The sequence below is a fragment of the Thamnophis elegans genome, chromosome 11 (assembly GCF_009769535.1).
Source record: "Thamnophis elegans isolate rThaEle1 chromosome 11, rThaEle1.pri, whole genome shotgun sequence".
Classification (NCBI taxonomy): domain Eukaryota; kingdom Metazoa; phylum Chordata; class Lepidosauria; order Squamata; family Colubridae; genus Thamnophis; species Thamnophis elegans.
The window spans coordinates 71,164,798-71,184,084 of NC_045551.1; the positions used below are offsets into that span (position 1 = coordinate 71,164,798).

General features: G+C 46.0%; 1 protein-coding gene across 5 annotated transcripts in view; it reads right to left on the reverse strand.

The window, feature by feature from the left end:
• WDFY4 (WDFY family member 4) overlaps positions 1-19,287 on the reverse strand; it is a 107,773-nt gene that overhangs the window by 59,492 nt on the left and 28,994 nt on the right. For all 5 annotated transcript variants that reach the window (XM_032226540.1, XM_032226539.1, XM_032226543.1 and 2 more), the window contains 14 exons: positions 18,484-18,577; positions 16,118-16,332; positions 15,339-15,490; positions 14,820-15,012; positions 11,114-11,190; positions 9,904-10,122; positions 8,692-8,864; positions 7,834-8,065; positions 6,914-7,068; positions 5,780-5,891; positions 2,890-3,083; positions 1,943-2,095; positions 821-894; positions 73-234 (listed from right to left, as the gene is read on the reverse strand). In XM_032226540.1, coding sequence (XP_032082431.1) covers positions 73-234; positions 821-894; positions 1,943-2,095; positions 2,890-3,083; positions 5,780-5,891; positions 6,914-7,068; positions 7,834-8,065; positions 8,692-8,864; positions 9,904-10,122; positions 11,114-11,190; positions 14,820-15,012; positions 15,339-15,490; positions 16,118-16,332; positions 18,484-18,577 — 2,205 coding nt within the window. The remainder of the gene's footprint in view (positions 1-72; positions 235-820; positions 895-1,942; positions 2,096-2,889; positions 3,084-5,779; positions 5,892-6,913; positions 7,069-7,833; positions 8,066-8,691; positions 8,865-9,903; positions 10,123-11,113; positions 11,191-14,819; positions 15,013-15,338; positions 15,491-16,117; positions 16,333-18,483; positions 18,578-19,287) is intronic.

The following is a 19,287-nucleotide window of genomic DNA, read 5'->3' on the forward strand; positions in this document are numbered from 1 at the left end:
GTCTTTCTGCTTAAGCCCGAGGGACAGAGGGGTGCTAGTCACGGATGGGCTGCAGGAGCTGGGTGGAAATACCAGCAGAGATCCTGGATGCTGAAGTGGCCCCGGAGTGAATGGTGGAGGAGGAGACAGATCCGGCGGACGCGAGAGGCCGGGATCCCGGGATCCCCAAGGAGAAGAAAAAGCTTGGGCACCATCTGCGCCTGCCGGACGGGGTTCACGGGGGAATTCTTTCCTCTGCAAAACACAAAGAAACGTTTTTTTTAAAGATTTTTTCCTTTTCCTGAGGAAAGTATAGCCACAACATTATTTATATTTCTGCCTGGGGTTCTGACGTTGTCTTGGCAGCTCTCAAGATGCCAGCCACCGGATCAGATTCTCAGGCAGGTCCCCTTCCGCTCTGCATCAGCCGGCCTCTTCTTCTCTTGTGGGTTGGCCAGCAAAGAGAGTTCAAATCAAAGAAATAAGTGATGCCTGGAGCTGCACAGCACAGGGAGTAAGCGCTGCTTTGACAAAAATCACTATCAGAATCCCGGAGAGTTTTTCAGCCAAAAAGAAATTCACGAATATTCAGGCTTTTACATTTACAAGGCAGGAAGGCCATTTTGGGCTCTCCGGACACTGCATGGTGCCTCTATAAGCACCTGCAGGGGGATAAATGTGAAAGTATGCAGTAAAGTCTGGTGGGTTCTTTTTTTTTTAAAGGGAAAGGCATTCCCGTGGATGTATAGACCCCATAATTAGAGTTTCAGTCCACGGCACGGCTGCCGGGTGAGCCCAGGATACGTGCAATTGCTGGCCCACTGAGAAGACCTCTCTGTACCTGGAGGACTGGAGGACTTCCGTGAGATGCTTAAAGAGAGGGAGGTCCAGGTTTCCCGAGGCAGAGCACCACAGCTGAAAGCCAGAGGCAAGCAAAGCAACAGAGAGAGGCCATTTGGTCTGCATGCCGAGGAGATTGTAGGAAACAGGCAATGGGCATCTCTTTCTGCCTTCTAGTTCTCCAAAATGTCGCAGCTCCGTCGTGTCTACCTAAAGGCGGCTCCGCATGAAGGATTCTTTTGACAAGGGAAACTGGCAGGTTGTGGGGAAATCTAGAACTCCTGGCAATATTTTGTGTCAGGGGCTTTCTTTATAGAGAGGATCATTCCATGAGAGTCGCCTCGATGACATGCATGATGCAGAAATCTAACAAATAACATACAATAATGTGATCTGAATTACTGGCTCAGGTTCCACTGTCTCATATATACCTAATGGGGTTCCAGAAAAGAAACATCCCTTTTGTTTAGTAAAGTTTTTTATATTTTCATAAGATATAATCCACATTGCCAGCATTGTTTTGTATTATTAAATGTTTACATCAATTCATCTTACCATCAAGTCCCAAATCACAATTATTGGTTCTTCTGCTCTCCATACACCATATTTGTCCTTATCCGTCACTTTCTTCTCCCTCTCTCCTCCCTGTCCCTTCCTCCTTTCTTCCCTCTGTCATCCTTCCCTACTCTACTTTCCCTTCCCCTCTCCTTCTCCTCTCCCCCCTTTCCACTCCTCATTTCTCTCCTCCCCTTCCCCCCTCCTTGCCATCTCTCCTACTCCTCTCTTCTTCCCTTACCTCTCTAGGAAGGAGACATCTCTGCATGACAGAAGTAAGGGTTTTTTTCCCTTCCAATATGTATTTTGAGAGGCTGATTGCCACGGCATAGAGTAATTTTAATTAATGATGCCTCAAAAGTAAGCAGGCTCACAATATTTTTTTTTACTGCCAAAAAGATTGGGGAATTTTCTCTACATTTATTGAGAGTGTGTCATCAAATTTTGGAAGTAAAATTTTAGGAAGATTGTATTCTCCAGGGGCTAAAAGCAACACATAAGCCACAAGTTACTCATACCTTGCTGCCAACAAACAAACAAAGAAATAAACAAACAATAGCATCGTCACCTCAAAATTGCAGACAATATGTTGGAAGATCTCCAGGTTTTTGATTGTCGGCTGTTCTAAGCCAGCTTCCATGGTGCCACCAATGGAAAGGACGAGATGCAGAATTCTGCTGTTTAATAGGTGGGCCTTTTTCTTCAACAGATATGCCAGAATCTGTAAAATAATATCGCCCAAAGCCACAACAAAGAGAGGCTTATTCCACAGTATTTTATTTCTATCACTGGATAAGCCATCAATAGCCAACTATTAAAATCCATTTTATTGCAGAATATAGACAATTAATTTTATGGAAAACCTGCCGCATTATGAAGAGTGAAGGTAGTCACAATACATGGAAAGTAATGAAACTTTAACCTCGTTCAGAATTCTCTCAGCATTCCCATTTTTCAAAGATCAAAAGGACAAGAACTCTTGTCCACTTTCTCCTTAAGAAAAGAGCTGCAGCCACCAAACGAAGACTTGGGGAAATCCATCCGTCCCAGGAAATGAGACTAATTGGCCTTCTGACTTCTCGGTCTGACTTGCTCGTCCACTGGAGGAACTAAAAGATTTGGGCTTTCTGATTACAATAAGGCAAAGAAAGGGAATTCTTTCCACCAAGACTGCTAGTGGGAGGGGAAGGTTTCTTTCATTAGAAGGACTCAAAATTCCAAGCTCCAAAACTTTTGAAGGCGACTGGGGAAAACGCCTTATCTCCTCCTCCAACAATAGGACAATCATTCATATTAATTTTGAGTATGAAAATATTGAAAGAACGTCACAATCAACTTTTTTGTAATGAATTTCAGTGCAAGCCACAAATCAGGAGGCCAGACACACTTGCTGTTCAAGTACTGCATTTCTGAATCAATGCACAAGCACCGCCTGCCTGAGAATCAGAAGTTTGGAAAAACCACGTAAGCTCCAATTCTAAAAGCTGCGGGAAAAGAGAGGCCCTCCTGTCTCACCTGATACCCATCGCCTTCATCCCCCATCAGGCGTTCATTCACTGCGCTGCAGCTCATGACGGTCTGCAAGACCTTGACGGCCGCATAAACCGCGTGGTCATCCTGAGCCCTGGCCAGCAGAGCCAGCAGAAGAGAAGGGCCGCCAAGGTAGCTCAGGCTGACCACAGCCGGACAGGACTGGAAGACATGGGTCCCTGGACAGAGGAAGAGAAAAGGCTGACAGGAATTGTCTCCGAAAGCCTGCCCAGAATAAAATGAGCAGCCAAAAACTTTGTAGAGATATGTAGAAATAACAGAAAATAATAAGTATAGTAATAATTTAGAAAATCAAATATTTTCTCATGCCACATGCAGACTTACATAAGTCTAGTAAACGTTTTACACCAGTAATGCAAATCAGACCTCAAAAGCTTACTACTAGAAAGATTAGTTGCTAAAGGGAGATGTAATTTTTGCCCTGCATTTACCAAGAAACCCAGGCTTTGTGCTTTTTAGGACAATTGTTTCTACTTCGCGGGCTTTTCCCCCCATGCGTAAAATCCTAATATGAATCTGACTATTTAATCACCAGCAAACACCTAGCCTGACAAAATGCTGTCCCAAAGGCAATGATCCCTTCACAGCTCTTTCCGGAGCAGAGGCAACCCTTCCTCACAAGATCCGGTGCAGAGAACAACAAAAAAAAACCTAGTGGATCACAGAATTGCCCAGGTGGGTTATATTAAGGGAACGACATTTGCAAATATTGCTCTCACCCACAAAACAGCTGCTGCTGCTGCTGCTTTTTTTTCTTTTTCTGAATGCCTCCCTCAAGATCAGGACAATCTTAACTTTCCTGGCCAGCCAGCAATCTAGAGATCCCTGACCACAGAAGAGGCTGTTGTGGCCCAACAGCGGCCGGCTGAGCTGTTGGTGGAATCTGACGGTGATGAACACTATGGGACTGCCCTGGAGGCTGAGGAAGACTCTGGGGGGTGTTCGGAGTCAGAGCAGGGACTAGAGAGGCCTGTTGGCCACCAGGTGGCGTCTGAGTCAGGGAGCAGTGAGGAAGAACAGAGGGAGGCTGTCCCTGACGTACCCATGCATAGGGATGCGAGGAGGAGGGAGCAGCTTTGGAAAAAGGGTCACAGAAGGAATAGGAACAGGTGGCTACTGATTGGCCCCTCCCAGAGAGCTTATAGGTGGGGCGACGGGAGGGGACTTTTGCAGGAAACAACAATTTACTGATCCAGCCACAGAGAAAGATTGGGAGAATTTCGTGAGTTCAAGCCTTGTTTCATAGAGATAGCTTTCTGGGCTCCCAGCCAAGGGATTGCTTATCTCCCTCCTTAGTTGTGGCAGATGTCCGTATATATTGTAGAGGTTTGGGACAGAACAGTTTATTTCCTGCCCTCTAAAACAGATTTAAATATAATTTAAAATGGAGCAACTTCATGCAGAAAACGTGCAGCCCCCGCAACAGGTAGCTGTGCTGGTTGCCCAGGTGGCTCAGCTCCAAGTTCACACTGCTCCACCATCATCTCAGAGGAAATGTCCGGTTGCAGTGCCTGATAAATTCGATGGCAACCAAGCCTTGTTTCCGGCTTTTTTGGGACAATGCCAGCTGTTTATCAGCTTGAAAGCAGAGGTTTCCCCACTGACCGAGATAAAGTGGGGTTTATGATTAGCCTTCTCTCCGGCTCTGCAGCTCGTTGGGCTACCCCACTACTGGTCCAGGCTAGCCCTTTGCTGGATGACTTCAGTGGGTTCTGTGACCACCTCAGGTCAATGTATGAGGACCCCATTAAGACGGAGACGGCTACCCGATGTCTGAAGACTCTGAAGCAGGACCAGCGTTCCTTGCAGGAATACATCAGCGAGTTTAGGCTACTTAGCCAGGATTCGGCTTTGAATGAGGCAGCCCACATGGATATATTTCAGGATGGGTTGCCGGAGGAATTGCAGGTTGAGCTGGTATATGTGGATAGGCCACCGAATTTCAACACACTAGTCCATCTGTATCTCCGGATTGATGCTCGGTTTCAGAGGCGGAGAAGTCGCCGCACATCCCAGGAGAACAGGGTGGTTCCGGCCATGTGTGAGACTCCAACTCCACGGGAGGAGCCCGTGGAATTAGCTGCAGCCAAACCCCGCTTGTCGATAACGGAGAAAAACAGATGGAGCTCAGGGGGTTGTGTTTTTATTGTGGGGAACCTGGACAGATGGCAGCCTTTTGCCCCAAGAAGAGACGAGGGGCATCCGTTACTGGACCTACCCCCCAGCCCCAGAATATTTTGTTGGGAAACGCCCCAAGCCCGATCCAAGGGAGAACTTGGGTCTGGCGTACACCAATTCAGAGCCACGCTCAGAGACAGTGACTTGCGGGCCTCCCTGACACCTGATCCTGGCATCACAAATAGTCCTGTCCAGTAGTCCACAGGGGATTCTGGCACATGCTCTGGTCACCTCCGGGCTACAACAAACTTCATGGACTGGGCTCCCAGCCAAGGGGTTGCTTATCTCCCTCCTTAGTTGTGGCAGACAGCCAAGTCTGCGTCCATATATATCGTAGAGGCTTGGGACAGAACAGAGGCATCCTTTCCTGATGGCAAAGACTTCTCCTCTGTCATTTTGGAGGCTGGGTGGTGGAATGAGGGTTAGGGTTAGGGTTAGGCATGAGACTGAATACATGTTAAGAAGCTTAACATGTATGCAATTTTTCTATAGGATGCAACTCTGCATTTCTGTTATATTTCTGTTCTTTCATTTTACAGATTTTATTTATCTATCCATTCATTGCATTTCTACCCTGCCCATCTCACCAAAGTGCCTCTGGATGGTTGACACTTTACATGTTATTATAAATTATATATTATTATGAATTATAAATTCGGGATGCATTTTGGCTTACCATGCTGGCCCACCACAATGGCACCAATTGTTCTTAAGCATCCAGGGAGTTTTGCAGCAGTATTTTGAGCCATGAAAACAGGTGTTATATTATCACGGGAGGACAGCTTCAGCTAAAGAAAAAAAAAGCATGTTTCTTTCTTAAACATTTCAAATATTAGGCTATGTGATTAATATGTTTGCAATCTATTCTGCTTTCCAGCAGAGCTGCCCTCACAAAGTGTCCAGCTCTGAGCTCAAAGGAGGTGGGGGAGGCTGCATTCGTCAAGAGCCTTAGAGACGGATGCGCCACTAAAGCTGCGGTTGGTGGGATAGAGCTGATTTTTGTAATGGCCACTTGTCAGTGGGAGGGAAGAAGTGTGGATTTCTCACAGAAAATACCAATTTTATGACATTGGGCACCAATATCTCCAACTGGGGGAAAAACCTCCACTGGGATAGCCCCCAAAAGGCCTGGGTGAGTCTCCGTTCTTCAGACCAAGGTTTAGATTAACCTTGTGCTGTACTAATAAAGCACCGTTTAATCTAAATATGTCATCTCTAGGGAAACACTCTTTCCCCCCCCAAAAAAATTAACACCCCTCTCCCCCCTCTTCTTATCTATCTTAGCAAGTGACAAGATCTGGCTGACTTTCTGTGAATTGCAATCAAAATAATTTGAGGCCAAACCAGTGGGAACGTCAGCTAAACCCGAAAGTTAAAAAAAACAGGGTAAGAGAGGCAAATGGCAAATGACTTCTGTATCGTTGGGAGGAAAATAACATTGACCCTTCCTTGCTTTGAGTCACAGGATTGAAATGGCCTAAAAGTGCGTGCAATAATAAACTGTCGGTCTTTACTTTTTCCCTTCCTGTCATCTGCCTCCTGGAGCAGAGAGCCGGGACTGCAAAACGGTTAGAAAAGGGGTGGCTAACATTTTAGAACATTGTCTAGTGAGAACCTGGGAAGAAGTTTAACTCCACATTCCTGGTTTGTAGTCCCTCAACATTCAGACTCTCCTTAAGGCTGCTGATAGGATAAACCGTGTCTCTCATACTCAGTGAAGGCATCCAAGTCTCATCAGCATCAACAAGGTCTCTCTGAAGAACAGGACACCTCTCGTTTTTCTGTGCACCCAATGAAGCAAAGGACCTACCTCTTTAGCGACCAGACGCCCGTCCACTTCACCACAGCTGTCTTTTATGCCTTTAACTGTTGTGTAAAATGAGCATCTGGTGTTGAGCCCAAAGGAAATCTTCTCTGGTGCCACCAAAGGAGCCACCTTTGGCAGGTGGCCATGGGACCCTTCTCCTGAAGGAGGAGGAAGCAGACAGAGAGACAATGCCAGGGGTCAGAGGGAGCCAGAAATTCTCAGCTAATCAACCTCCGGTTCCCAAAATCAACAAACTCCTTGATTTGCTTGTCCTCCCCCCACACTTAACAAGTCAGGGGATGCTCTGAAGCAAAATTGTATTTCCTCAAAAACGGGTGTCCACATTTATTTGGACTGATTTCAACCATTCCATATTAATGGTTGCAAATCCTTTGGGGGCGGGGGAAGGGATTTTAGTTGGCAGGTCAATGGCTGGCCTATTGCCCAGACTTAATTAAACCTATTTTTTTCTTCCAGGATAGTCTATTTTTATTTCACTTAACATTTCTGTCTCACAGTCTTGTTTTCTGGATGCTTTGAGAATTCCACGGAGCTAACGTCTACCCTGTTGGAGTTACTGTCCTTCTGTATATCATGTCAAAATAAATCCACAGCTGGATCTGCTTTCTCTAACTTCCCACGACTGAATCCAACACAAGTTGAAATACAAATTGACTATAGGAACAGTCCAGTGGTAGATTCAATTTTTTTTACTGCCGGTTCTGGGGCTTTGTGGGCGTGGAAGGGAAAGGATACGGCAGAATCCGCATTCCCTCCCCACTCTCAAAGTCTTTGCTACCGATTCTCCAGAGCCTGTCAGAACTGGCTGAATGCCACCTCCGGAGTAGCCACATAACCAGAGCTAGTGAGTTCTCAATCACACAAGGACCTTTTGGCCAAGTCCCTGCAGTTACAAGTCCTACCTCTAAGTTCCACAGCCTGGAAATTGCTATAGTATCTCGGACCAAGTTTTCCCATAAGCTGCAAAGTTTCCATGGAGAGAACTTCTTCAAATAAGAACATGGGGCCTTGGCGCCAAGACAAGGAAGACCTCTTTCTCCACATCAGCGGTGTAGCCACAAAGCCAAAGACATCGATGAAAGAAGAAGGGTCCATAGAAGTGAAGCTCCCTGGCAGTGCCCGGATGTACTGCATCTGTAGGAGAAGGAAAAGGAATGGCTGAGGTCCTCGTGGTGCTCTCTCCCTGGAAAAGGAGCCTGGACACAGAAGAAGACAGGACAAGAAGCCACGGATGGAAACCAAGGAGAAACCAAGGAGGGACCCAACCTAGAACGGAGGAGAAACTTCCTGACAGTGAGAACCATCCACCAGTCGAACAGAAGTTGCCTTCAGAAGTAGTACGGGCTTTATCACTGGAGGTTAAGAAGAGACTGGACAGCCACTTGTCTGAAATGGTATAGGGTTTCCTGCTTGAGCAGGGGGTTGGACTAGAAGACCTCTAAGGTCCCTTCCAGCTCTATTCTGATTGAACTAACTGTGTACTGAAATGTATGCATAGATGTTGACCCTTCTCCTCAAGCATCTAGTTTTATATATTTTAGAGGTTTTTTTACTGGAATATTGCAGCGTATCACAATTTTCTTGAATCGCCCTCTCCTCCAAGACAAGACAAGCCGAAAAGAAATATTGTGGCGTGAAAAGTAATTAGCTAAGCCTTCTTTTTTCAGCCCTGGGCTCTGCCACGTAGCGGAGCTTCAGACAAAGGAATCCCACATACTGAGTCCAAAGGAAGGAAGAGCTGCATTCTGCAGACGTCCCACCTTCGCAGAGCCCACCAGGCTGCCGTTCAGATAGGCCGAAACGGTGCAGATCTGCTTCGTTTCTTTTGCCACCGTCACAGCAAGGTGATGCCACTGTCCGGGCACCAGCAGCGGAGCACATCTGAACCGAACTTGGCACAGGAGAGAGGTCTCATCTTCAGGTACCATCGTGTCTATTATCACAAAAAAGGGAATAATTTGCCACATTATAGTGAAACCAAAGGGAAACGTTCTACCACGAGATCAGGGGGAAATGTTTGGGGCAAGATGGTTACAGAGTTTCTGGGGAAAAAATCCTTTTGAACACCGGAGGGCTACTTTTCGGACATCAACCAAGGACAGCCCCAAAGCACAAGCACAAGCACAAGCACACACACACACACACACACACACACACACACACACGGCCGCATCACAGGCAATGTCTTGCCAAGTAAGAACAGCCACTGACAAGACTTCTATATAGATACGAGTTTGGATTCAGAGGAAATTGGGACATGATGAGGGCAGGTGATCCTTTCGTTTTTTCAGTTCCAAGATAATTAGGGGATTTGAATAAGCGTGTTTTATACCAGGGCTTCCTAGTGCTTTGGATTCAAGTCCTACAAGGGCTTTGATGGAGAGGCATGAAAGCAGCGCCTGCGTGGAGCTCTTTACACAGCTGCTCAGATGCTGCTGCTGCTGCTGCCTTAAAAGGATAGGAGGCAGATGTCAGCCTTGCAACCGGACTCATTCCAAAGGCCCTGGGAGACTTAAAGCCAGTCAATTGTATGCTCTGACGGTTTAGAGACAGTTGTAACTGGACAACTGGACCTTGCAAAAGGGCTCAACGAGGCCGAGAAGGGGGGGGGAGGGAGGGAGAGACAGAGAAAGGTCATTACGGCAATCTGAGCAATGACCGGGAATGGTTCATTCAGTCCCTGGAGGATGAGCATCACGCACTCCAGAAATGCATTTGGAAAGAAGCTCTCTAACCCTTCAGCTCTAGCTGAAGTTTCAAGTATTTGCTTGGCCATATCTCGATTAGAGAACCACCCAGAGCTTGAAAAGCATGTGCCTGGTGCATGTAGGCCCATGTTGAAGAACTGTTTTCTGGGCACAAATTCAGAGGTTGGTTTGAACCTTCCAAGAACCCCGGGGCTTGAGGGTTTTAAGTTTTCTACATGTCAGGCCTTGGTCAACCTGCTTTCCCTCTGGCCCTGAGACCCTTACCTAAATCTTCGAATGCCACTTCCTCAGTCGAGATGGTTAGACAACCTTCTACGGGAGAAAACCTCACTGCAAAGCAAGCAAAGACTTCTTCCGTTCTCGCCATGTGGCGCATCAAGGTAAGGAAACGTAGCGGGTGGTAATCACGAGCAGAACTCATCTTATTGATCAGAAACCAGGAGGAAAAAGTGAGGCCATCTGGTGGGGGGAACCGCCTGATGCCTGAGAGGGAAGAGAAAGGGATAAGCCAGAGACTGCCAAGAGCAACGGAGAGAGGCTGCCCAAGCCAGGTGGCACAAGACACAGTGACACAAAGCCCCTTAGAAAGAGTAGGTTCACAAAACGGACGACTCCCACAGGAAGAGCAGGGTGTATGATGGAGACAACCAGTTTACTCAACAAAAATTAAGCATTTCAAAGTCTTGAATCAAAAATACTCTCTCCAATGAATCAGGGAAGCCTTTAGGCCCGGCCTTTCTTGACGAAGATGTCAGCGTTCCAAATATCATCCAGAATTAAACCAGGGTCCAAGTCAGAGCTTTCCTCAAAGTTCCCATTTAATAAGAGAGACGTGTTGGTACATCTGTGGGAAACCTGAATCTGAAAGCTTCCTAGGTTTACCACCCAGTTGAAAGTTCAAGACCCCACACCCACAAGCTCATCACACGGTCCAATCTTCCTCTGCCACGCTGGCATTTCCACCCACCCACTTCCGATCAGGTGCAGAGGTGCAGAGACAAAGAATGGCCTTGGGCTGCTAGAATGTTTTATTTTGACAACAACACATTCTACAATTCTACTCCTTACTAGTCCGCCTCCCAATTACCCCACTAATGAAAACAGCAGAGTAAAATAATAGTGTGGCAGGCCAAAGATCCTAAAATGGCTGCAGGCCTGACACAAGAGGGAATTATCTTCAAAGGTTATTGCTGATCCCATCCTTTCTTCTCCGGGATGATCTCAAGAGGAATCACTGAACAACTTACATACCCAGAGAGGCATAGACTTTATAAACACTCATGTATGTGTATGTATGTATGTTTGTGTGTGTGTGTGTACGTACGTACATAGATACAAATATGCCCACCTATTAATCTATACATACACAATCTGATTATAACAGGCCTCAAGCCTTCCAACGTCTGAGTCATGTACACATTGCTCTCCATTGCATTATAGCCAACATTTTGAAGACAGTATTTTAAAAATCTACCTTTTCCGGTTCCTCCCAAGACAGAGTGTTCAGTGCTTTGGCCTAGAATGGTGGCCATACTTGGAATAAACAAACAGCTGCAAACGGAAGAAAATAAAAACAGTAAGACACCTATTTCTTTTTAAAGGAATAGAAATAGAGATAAATGGTTACAAACTTACAAGCAAAATCTCTCTCCCAATTACTCCTGAATCATCCCCTTCCGTTTTGCGATTATTCAATAGATACATCTTTTGAAGAGTGGCATCACTTTACAGTTTCACAGATAATGGTGCTGTGTGAAACTTTAAATGAAACACCCCAGACAATCTCTCTCTCTCACACACACACACAGTTTTTACCCAAAGCAAAGATCCTGTGTTGCTCTGCAGCTTCGAAGCCCTCTCAGCCTTTGCTCACAAAGATATCCACAAGAAAGAAGAGCCCCCATGGTCCAGAGGGGGGGGGGGTCCCTTCCATGCATGTGGCCAACCCTTGAAATGCTGACCAAACCTACCAAGCTTGGAGCTGGCTCTGGACCAGATTTGGCAACAACGGCAGTCAGGAGAAGGCAAGCACACATCCACAGCACTTGCCAAAAGTGATGTGCGAAAGGTGAACAGCAGACCCTGGAACCTGCAGCTGGGAGAGGATCCCACAGGGATGGGGGTGGGTGGGTGGGGTTGTACCCTCCTGCCTGGATGTGGGCAGACTTGGTGCATGCTAAAGCTCACCCAGGGTTTGGTGGGGTTATGGCAGCCCCACAATCAGTGGTGGTATTCAACCGGGTTGCACCTATTCAGGAGAATCGTTTATTCACTTTCTGAACAGTTTGGAGAACTGGTGGCTGGAAAAAATCTCTTGGTTTTTTTCCCCCCCACTTTACAGGGCTAATCCTGTAAGGAAGGCAGGAAGGAGACATTCCGGAGTTGTTTCTAGCCTAATCTTTATTGCCCTGCTTACAGAAACTGCCTCTCCAGTTAACCCTTATTACATTGTAACAGCTAAAAGTTCTTGGCAGTATGCCCAGACTTACTGTTGCCTGAGCGATTTTTTCTTTGCTGGTACTTTGCTTTGCTTTATTAGGGGGTTGACTTTCTTAAAGGGCAAGGGTTGTTTTAAGCTTTTTACGCTGCCCTTGGGAGGAAATACTCCCCTGTTGGGGTTCTTCCAGGCGGGATGCAATGGTCAGCATTTTGAAGAAATGCTTGGTTTCCAGAAAGTCCAGTTGCCTCTTGAAAAAGCATCTTTGGTGCTTTTGCATTACTTTGGAGTGGCCAAGGCACATGACTAAGAGCCAAGGTGGCGCAGTGGGTAGAGTGCAGTACTGCAGGCCACTTCAGCTGACTGCTATCTGCAGTTCGGCGGTTCAAATCTCACCGGCTCAGGGTTGACTCAGCCTTCCATCCTTCCGAGGTGGGTGAAATGAGGACCCAGATTGTGGGGGCGATATGCTGACTCTGTAAACCGCTTAGAGAGGGCTGCAAAGCCCTATGAAGCGGTATATAAGTCTAACTGCTACTGCTATTGCTATGATTGCTCACTGAGATTGAAAAGATTTGAAAAAAAAGAAAAGGAGGTAGGGGTATGGAGCCTCCAATTCGTTTTAGTTTTTTCTTATGATAATAAGACTTAGTAACATGGCACCAGGCTTGAAGTTTATTTAGATATCTGTGGCATGTACTAATTTTATTGTGACCTTGACCAGCTAGGGAGGCTTAAACCTGGGTCCCCTTTATAGTTTGTTAATTTGTCTCTTTAGCGCAGTATTTTGTAGCCCCAATGTGCCGACCCACTTTCCGGAGAACTTAAATGACCTCTCTGCTAAAGGGCTTCACTTGATGAGCAAGAGTTGGCTGCTGATAGTTATCATTGCATTTTTACTATTTTAATTCCGCAAGGAATTAAAGGACTGTTTTTTACACTTACAACCGTTGCAGCATCTCCACGGTCACGAGAGGCCAGGAGAGATGAAGCAGCCCTCAACGTGAGTGATGTCAAGTTGGCCACACCCACCCAGTCACATGACCAGCCAGTCACATGACTACTCAACCACGCCTACCACACTTGTCATTAGGGCAGAGAACAGGTTGTTAAATTATTTGAATCCCACCATGCCCACAATATGTTTTGGATATAGCCAGGCTGGACACACACGGACACACACAAACACACACTTTGGGATGAGAAAAGGTCTTCCAGGTTGGGTAGCTCCACCGACTCCACTGATATGCTTCTCCTCCACTCATTCAGAAGAGAACGCCTCTAAATGGGAGCATACCCATTATTCAGCCACTGAAGAATAGCTGAATTGCTACTCACCCCAAATAAACAGCAACTGCACTAACCAATATGTTCCCTATCATATTAGGAAACAAACCTAAAATATTTTGTTTAGCTAGTCTGACCATTCAAAGATTGACACAAGACTTATTTTGTACTTCTCTGAATTCTGCAATTCCATGGTCCCTGTTCCCCTTTATAGCAAAATGTGCATTAAAAGTTGCATAATTGCATCAGAACAGACGAGGAAGTGATACAAGTAGACTGACTTCCTTGCTGTTTAGTAATAGTTATTCAGTACTGTAACCCTAAGGGCCACAAAAAATATTGTTTCCAACCTTTAAATGAAATTCAAATGGCTATATAATTTGACATCCATTTGGTACCATTTCATCCCTGAGGTTAAATATAACTTGAGAGACCGCCTACTGCCAATTACTTCCACTAGGCCAATAAGATCCCATAGACTAGGCCTCCTCCGAATTCCATCAGCCAGTCAATGCCGACTGGCAACTACCCGGAGGAGAGCCTTCTCGGTGGCTGCTCCGACCCTATGGAACGATCTCCCCGTGGAGATTCGTACCCTCACCACCCTCCAGACCTTCCGCGTAGCCCTTAAAACCTGGCTGTCCCGACAGGCCTGGGGCTAGAGACTTCAACCCCACCCGAATAGTATGACTGTTGTGCTTTTTAACTATGTATTGTCTTTATGTGTATAACTTGTTTTGTACTTCCCTCCCCCTGAATTGTGAGCCGCCCTGAGTCCCCTCAGGGAAAAGGGCGGCATACAAATAAAGCTAAAATCAAATCAAAATCAAATCAACTCGCCCTCCACCTTAATGGGCCCCCAATGTCCTCCAAATGTTGCCAGCAAAATATGTAGTTCTCCCCTTAAATATGTATGTGGGGGAAATAATATTAACTGTATTTAAATTTAAGTGTTCAAAAATTAAAATAAGGTCAAATTACTCTTTATCCTATCCCTATTCAATCCATCTTAATTGCATCCTTTTGGGGAGGGGGCCTCCCCAGACCAGACTCAAAAATACAATGTTGGCTCAAAACACAGTAAGAAGGACATGAATGAATGTTCATGTATGTAAACAGCACTAGATATATAAGGATCTCCTCAATGACTTAACAATATTTCTTTGCATATTTCCCATAACACATTATAGAACTATGAACAATAACGAAAAGGGGAAATGAGAAATTTCTGTTCCTAAAGTTGCTCTGAACGACACCTGTTATCTAATTCGCCCCATTTAAATGGGTGATATTCGTTCAGATGACAAAACATTAGGCATCTAAATAACATGATTGATTGATTGATTTTTGAACTATCCACAAATTGAACTATCCACTCCATGGAACCAAAGGCAGAGGACCTGGAGGCTGAGATGAGGAATGTTGCAATGGGAAGCAGAAGTCGATCCTGTATTACCCGTATCCATCGAGAGACATGTCGAACTCCACAAAGGAAGGGGCCAGGCAGGCGCTGTGCAGATGGAGGCTGCGCGGGGTTGTCAAGGAAATGAGGCTCATGGCCGTTTGGAGGGCCATTGCAGAGCATTCGGGGGGATCAGAGCCCAACAGACTTTGCTTTGTGCTGTCATTCCGTGCAGCTGTTCCAGAACCTAATACAAGAAACATACCAAGTTAGTGATGCTACGGCAGGTTCCAAACTGGGAACTTTGAGAGAGACGCAGTATAAAGAAGAGAAGTAACGCGAAAAAGGCCAAGAAGGCATTCCAGAGTTGTGAGTGGGATGCTTCCTTCAGCACCCTCATAATTTCAAATGGTTGCTGAACAGATGGGTGTTAAGCGAGATCTGCCTGTGTTGACTTTTTCCTCTCAAGCAACAGAGAATACGTCCGTCTCCTCTTCCCTCTGAGAATTCCTCACATATTTGAAAACGATTCCCACATGCCTCCCCGCTCATCTTTTTGTAGACTAAACAGACCTTTTAGCTGTTTCTCACAGGATTTGGACTGCAGATCCACCATCTTCTGGGCCCTGTCCAGTTCCTCTCCGTCACTGAGGGATGCCGGGGGGAGGCTTAGGAGGGGTGGGGTAGCAACGGGAAGGGGCATCATCCGTGGGCACAGGAATTGTCTAAAAGAGATGAAGCAAAGGACAAATGACCCACGGCAAAAGAAAAGGAACGCCTGCATGAGGCCTCTATGCAGGAGGCGCATGGCAGAGGTGGGTGTGGGTGCGAAAGATGGGGGATGAAGGTCCTAGAATTGCCTCAAAGTCTTCATTGTGTGTTCCCCAAACCCAAGGCTGACGGAGGCATTGGCCAGCAGTTCTTGAGGACAGGAGTCTTGAAAGATGCTGCCACAAGTTTTAGCGGAGTTTCAGAGTCTTACCGGCTGCATCTCTGCAGCATGTTACCAATACTGTACTTCACAATGAAGAAAAATAAAATAAGAAACAGCAACTACTGTACGAGAGGTGTTGGATATGTTTACTACCTTGAGTTATTTATAAAAATAATAGAGGCAAGATACAAATATCCTGTTTCCCTGAAAATAAGACCTCCCCGAATAATAAGCCCACTCAGGCTTTGAGAGCATGTGCTAAAATAAGCCCTCCCCAAAAATATTGCAACACAGCAGCAGCAGCAGCCATGAGGTGACCACGCTCCCCACCTCCTTCTGCACTCAAAAACAATAGTCACTAATCCCTGAAGCCCCAGGTGGCCCAACAGGTACCGGTTGCGATAGACCGACACATCACCTTAAGACCTCGGGCTGGATGGACTGGGAGGCCAGCTTCTCAAAGAGCCGGATCAGAGGCGCGTGGAGGGGGCTGCTTGCATCATGCAGAACTTCTGGGCAGGAGCTGACGAGGCAGCCCAGCAGGCCAGCTGTACAAGCCACTTGGCGGTTCTTCTCCAAGCCCATCAAGGATTGAATATGGTCAGCCACCGCGAATTGGATTTCCAGGGACAACTGAAAGAAGAAGGCGAGGCAGGAGGAGGGCAAGAAGAACAGGCATGAGTGGGCTGCTGCCAACGCCAGGGCAACCAGTAACAGGCAGCCATAATGGACACAGAGTCGTCCTGGGTCATTGCAGAAATCAGAGCTTGGCTTTCTAAACAAACATTTAAGAAATGATGTAGGAACCCAGGGTTGGCCAGCTACAACATACAGTTAATAAAAAGGTTTACAAATAATATAAAATCGCCAAAGGCTCATTCATTGCTCCATATTAGATATTATTGAAATTAGCTGCCTCTTCATGTGTTATCTCCATTGCACACTAATTTTACTGGAGAATTCTAGAGTTGCAAGGTGGGCTGCTGAACATTTAATTTTTGGTTGATATTAGCACACATGTTCACAATCAGAAATTAGAAATAGGGCATTTTGTATACGATATAAATGTTTGTAAAATACAACAGGCAGGAAATAAATTCAAAATTTAAATGAAATGGCTATTGGAAAAAGGCTAAGATAACAAATGTGATCAGACAACAGGAGATTATGTTCAGGGATGTTTATGTTCACTGTAGTGTGCTGTCTCCAAAATGAAATAAAAATTGTGTCAAGTAGTGTAGACCTATAAAAATGGAGTAGTTTGGGTAAATCTGTTTGTTAAAATTATAAATCTGAAAAATAAAACACTGGCATTCTGGGATGTCCGGCACACATACTACAATGCTCTCCTATAACCCAAGACAAGGCGATGGCCGGCCTCATTTCTCTCTGCTCAGCCGAAGATCAGCAGCCGCAGCACATGTCCGTTCATCTTTTAGCCACGGTCCTGCTTGAGAACCAAGGAAATGGGAAAGATATCTCAAGGTCTGCCATGCCGGTTTCTCTGCCACCTGTGATGGGCTTTTGATGGATGGCCACCCCCAAGCCAGCTCAGACCTGCCTGAGTGAATGAGCGAAAGTTACCCAAAGGACCGACCCATCCAGGGCCATTTCCGGTTCCCTTCAGTCGGGGTTGCAAGGGATTTTCATGAACTGGGGCCTCTAATTCACCAGCAATTGAGAAAGAGTCCTCTAGATTTTCTAAGTAGACCGTAATGCTTTTTGTATCTTAAATATTGCTCTTTCTAATAATAATAATAATAATAATAATTTTGCTTCAGCAAAAAAGCAAGGTTAAGGGGAAGAATGACACCGTGAAGATCTTGGCTCAGTAAATCCGCATTGCCCTCACAAATTCAATAGAGCCATAATGGAGTACAAGGAATTGATTGTTCGTATTATGACAGCAGTCCTGCCAATAATGAGATTGCCTTGTTTTGAATAAAATGTGCCGTTTTCAGAGATGCTCATTCCAGGAAAAAAGGGTTTTAGTGAAAAAAATTAATGGTGACAGGAAACTAGTCTCGTTTCCCCAGATTGATTTCCCTACACATCCCTCCCGGAGTCTGACGGGGGCACAGGAGATGCAATTACAAATCGGCAAATGAGCCCACAACTCTGCGCCAGGATGAGGTCTGGGGGCAAACATGCCCATCGGTCCATCCACCCCACCACGGCTGCTCTTATGGGGCGACTCTCCCCTCACCAGCAGCCTCCATACTTGGGAGTGCCTTGCAAGGTGTACTTGGCATATAACTTAGGGTGCAGATGAGGATGCTGATATTTGATTCCTTCTTCTTCTTCTTTTTTTGCAGTTGGGTGGCTTTTTTTAAGTATCAAGTGGATATGAATACAGATGAAAGAGGGCGCTGTAAATCGGAGGGGTGTAGAATAAATTTTCTTTCTTTTTTTTCCCTTTCATTTTCTTTTATTACTTTTCTCTTTTGCATAATACTATTTACCGTGTTTCCCCGGAAATAAGACAGGTTCTTATTTTCTTTTGACCCCCGAAATAAGCGCGTGGCCTTATTTTCGGGGAGGCCTGCTATTTCTGAGGTGCAGGAGGTGGCAATCGTGGTCACCTCATGGCTGCTGACGCGTTGCAACATTTTCAGGGTGGGCTTGTTTTAGCGCATGCGCTCAAAAGCCTGACTGGGCTTATTATCCGAGGAGATCTTGTTTTCAGGGAAACAGGGTATTTTGAAAGGAGTAATGAGCTAATGCTAGGCTAGGCTATATAATCTCACCTGTGTGAAGTTGAGTCTCCCTCACCTGTCGACTTACCTCAGGGTAAGCTTCATTGTAGAGTTTGCCAATCAGTGTCACCATGACACACAGGGCTCCGGGACACACAATCACTGGGTCCTCACTTTGTGGCCTTCAGAGAAAAGAGAAGATGACACCTACGGCATTTCTGTACATTTGTGTGCCTCAAGACAAAAGAGTAGGAACCAGGTCACAGTCCTTCTCATCCATTTTTGCATAAAAACGGGGAAGCAAATTCTTCTGGAAACTGGGAGGGGAGGAGAATTTGCAACCTTCTTGGTGGCCAAGGGTACCCCAGAAGAAGATGGCCCCTCCCAGCCGCCCCCAGGGAAGGCAAAGCTCCACAACGGAGTTCCATCAAGCCAAGGTGGCGCAGTGGTTAAATGCAGCACTGCAGGCTACTGCTAGATCAGCAGTTCAGCGGTTCAAATCTCACCGGCTCAGGGTTGACTCAGCCTTCCATCCTTCCGAGGTGGGTAAAATGAGGACCCAGATTGTTGGGGGCGATATGCTGACTCTGTGAACCGCTTAGAGAGGGCTGAAAGGCCTATGAAGCGGTATATAAGTCCACTGCTATATTGCTGTTTTCCCTCAGGAGAAAAAGGGAAGGAGCGTGTCCTGTGCTTCAGTTCTTCCTTTCTGAAGCAGTGGGGGGGGGACCCTAATTCTGTAGTATTCTGTAAGGATTGGCTGGCATTTCATTGTGTCTGAGTAGGACTCATTTCATCCAGGTTACCAAAGAAGGCATTCAGTTTTCCCAACATTTGAGAAGTGTCTGCTTATTTGAAACTGCCTTATAACAAAATTAATGAGTGGAAACTT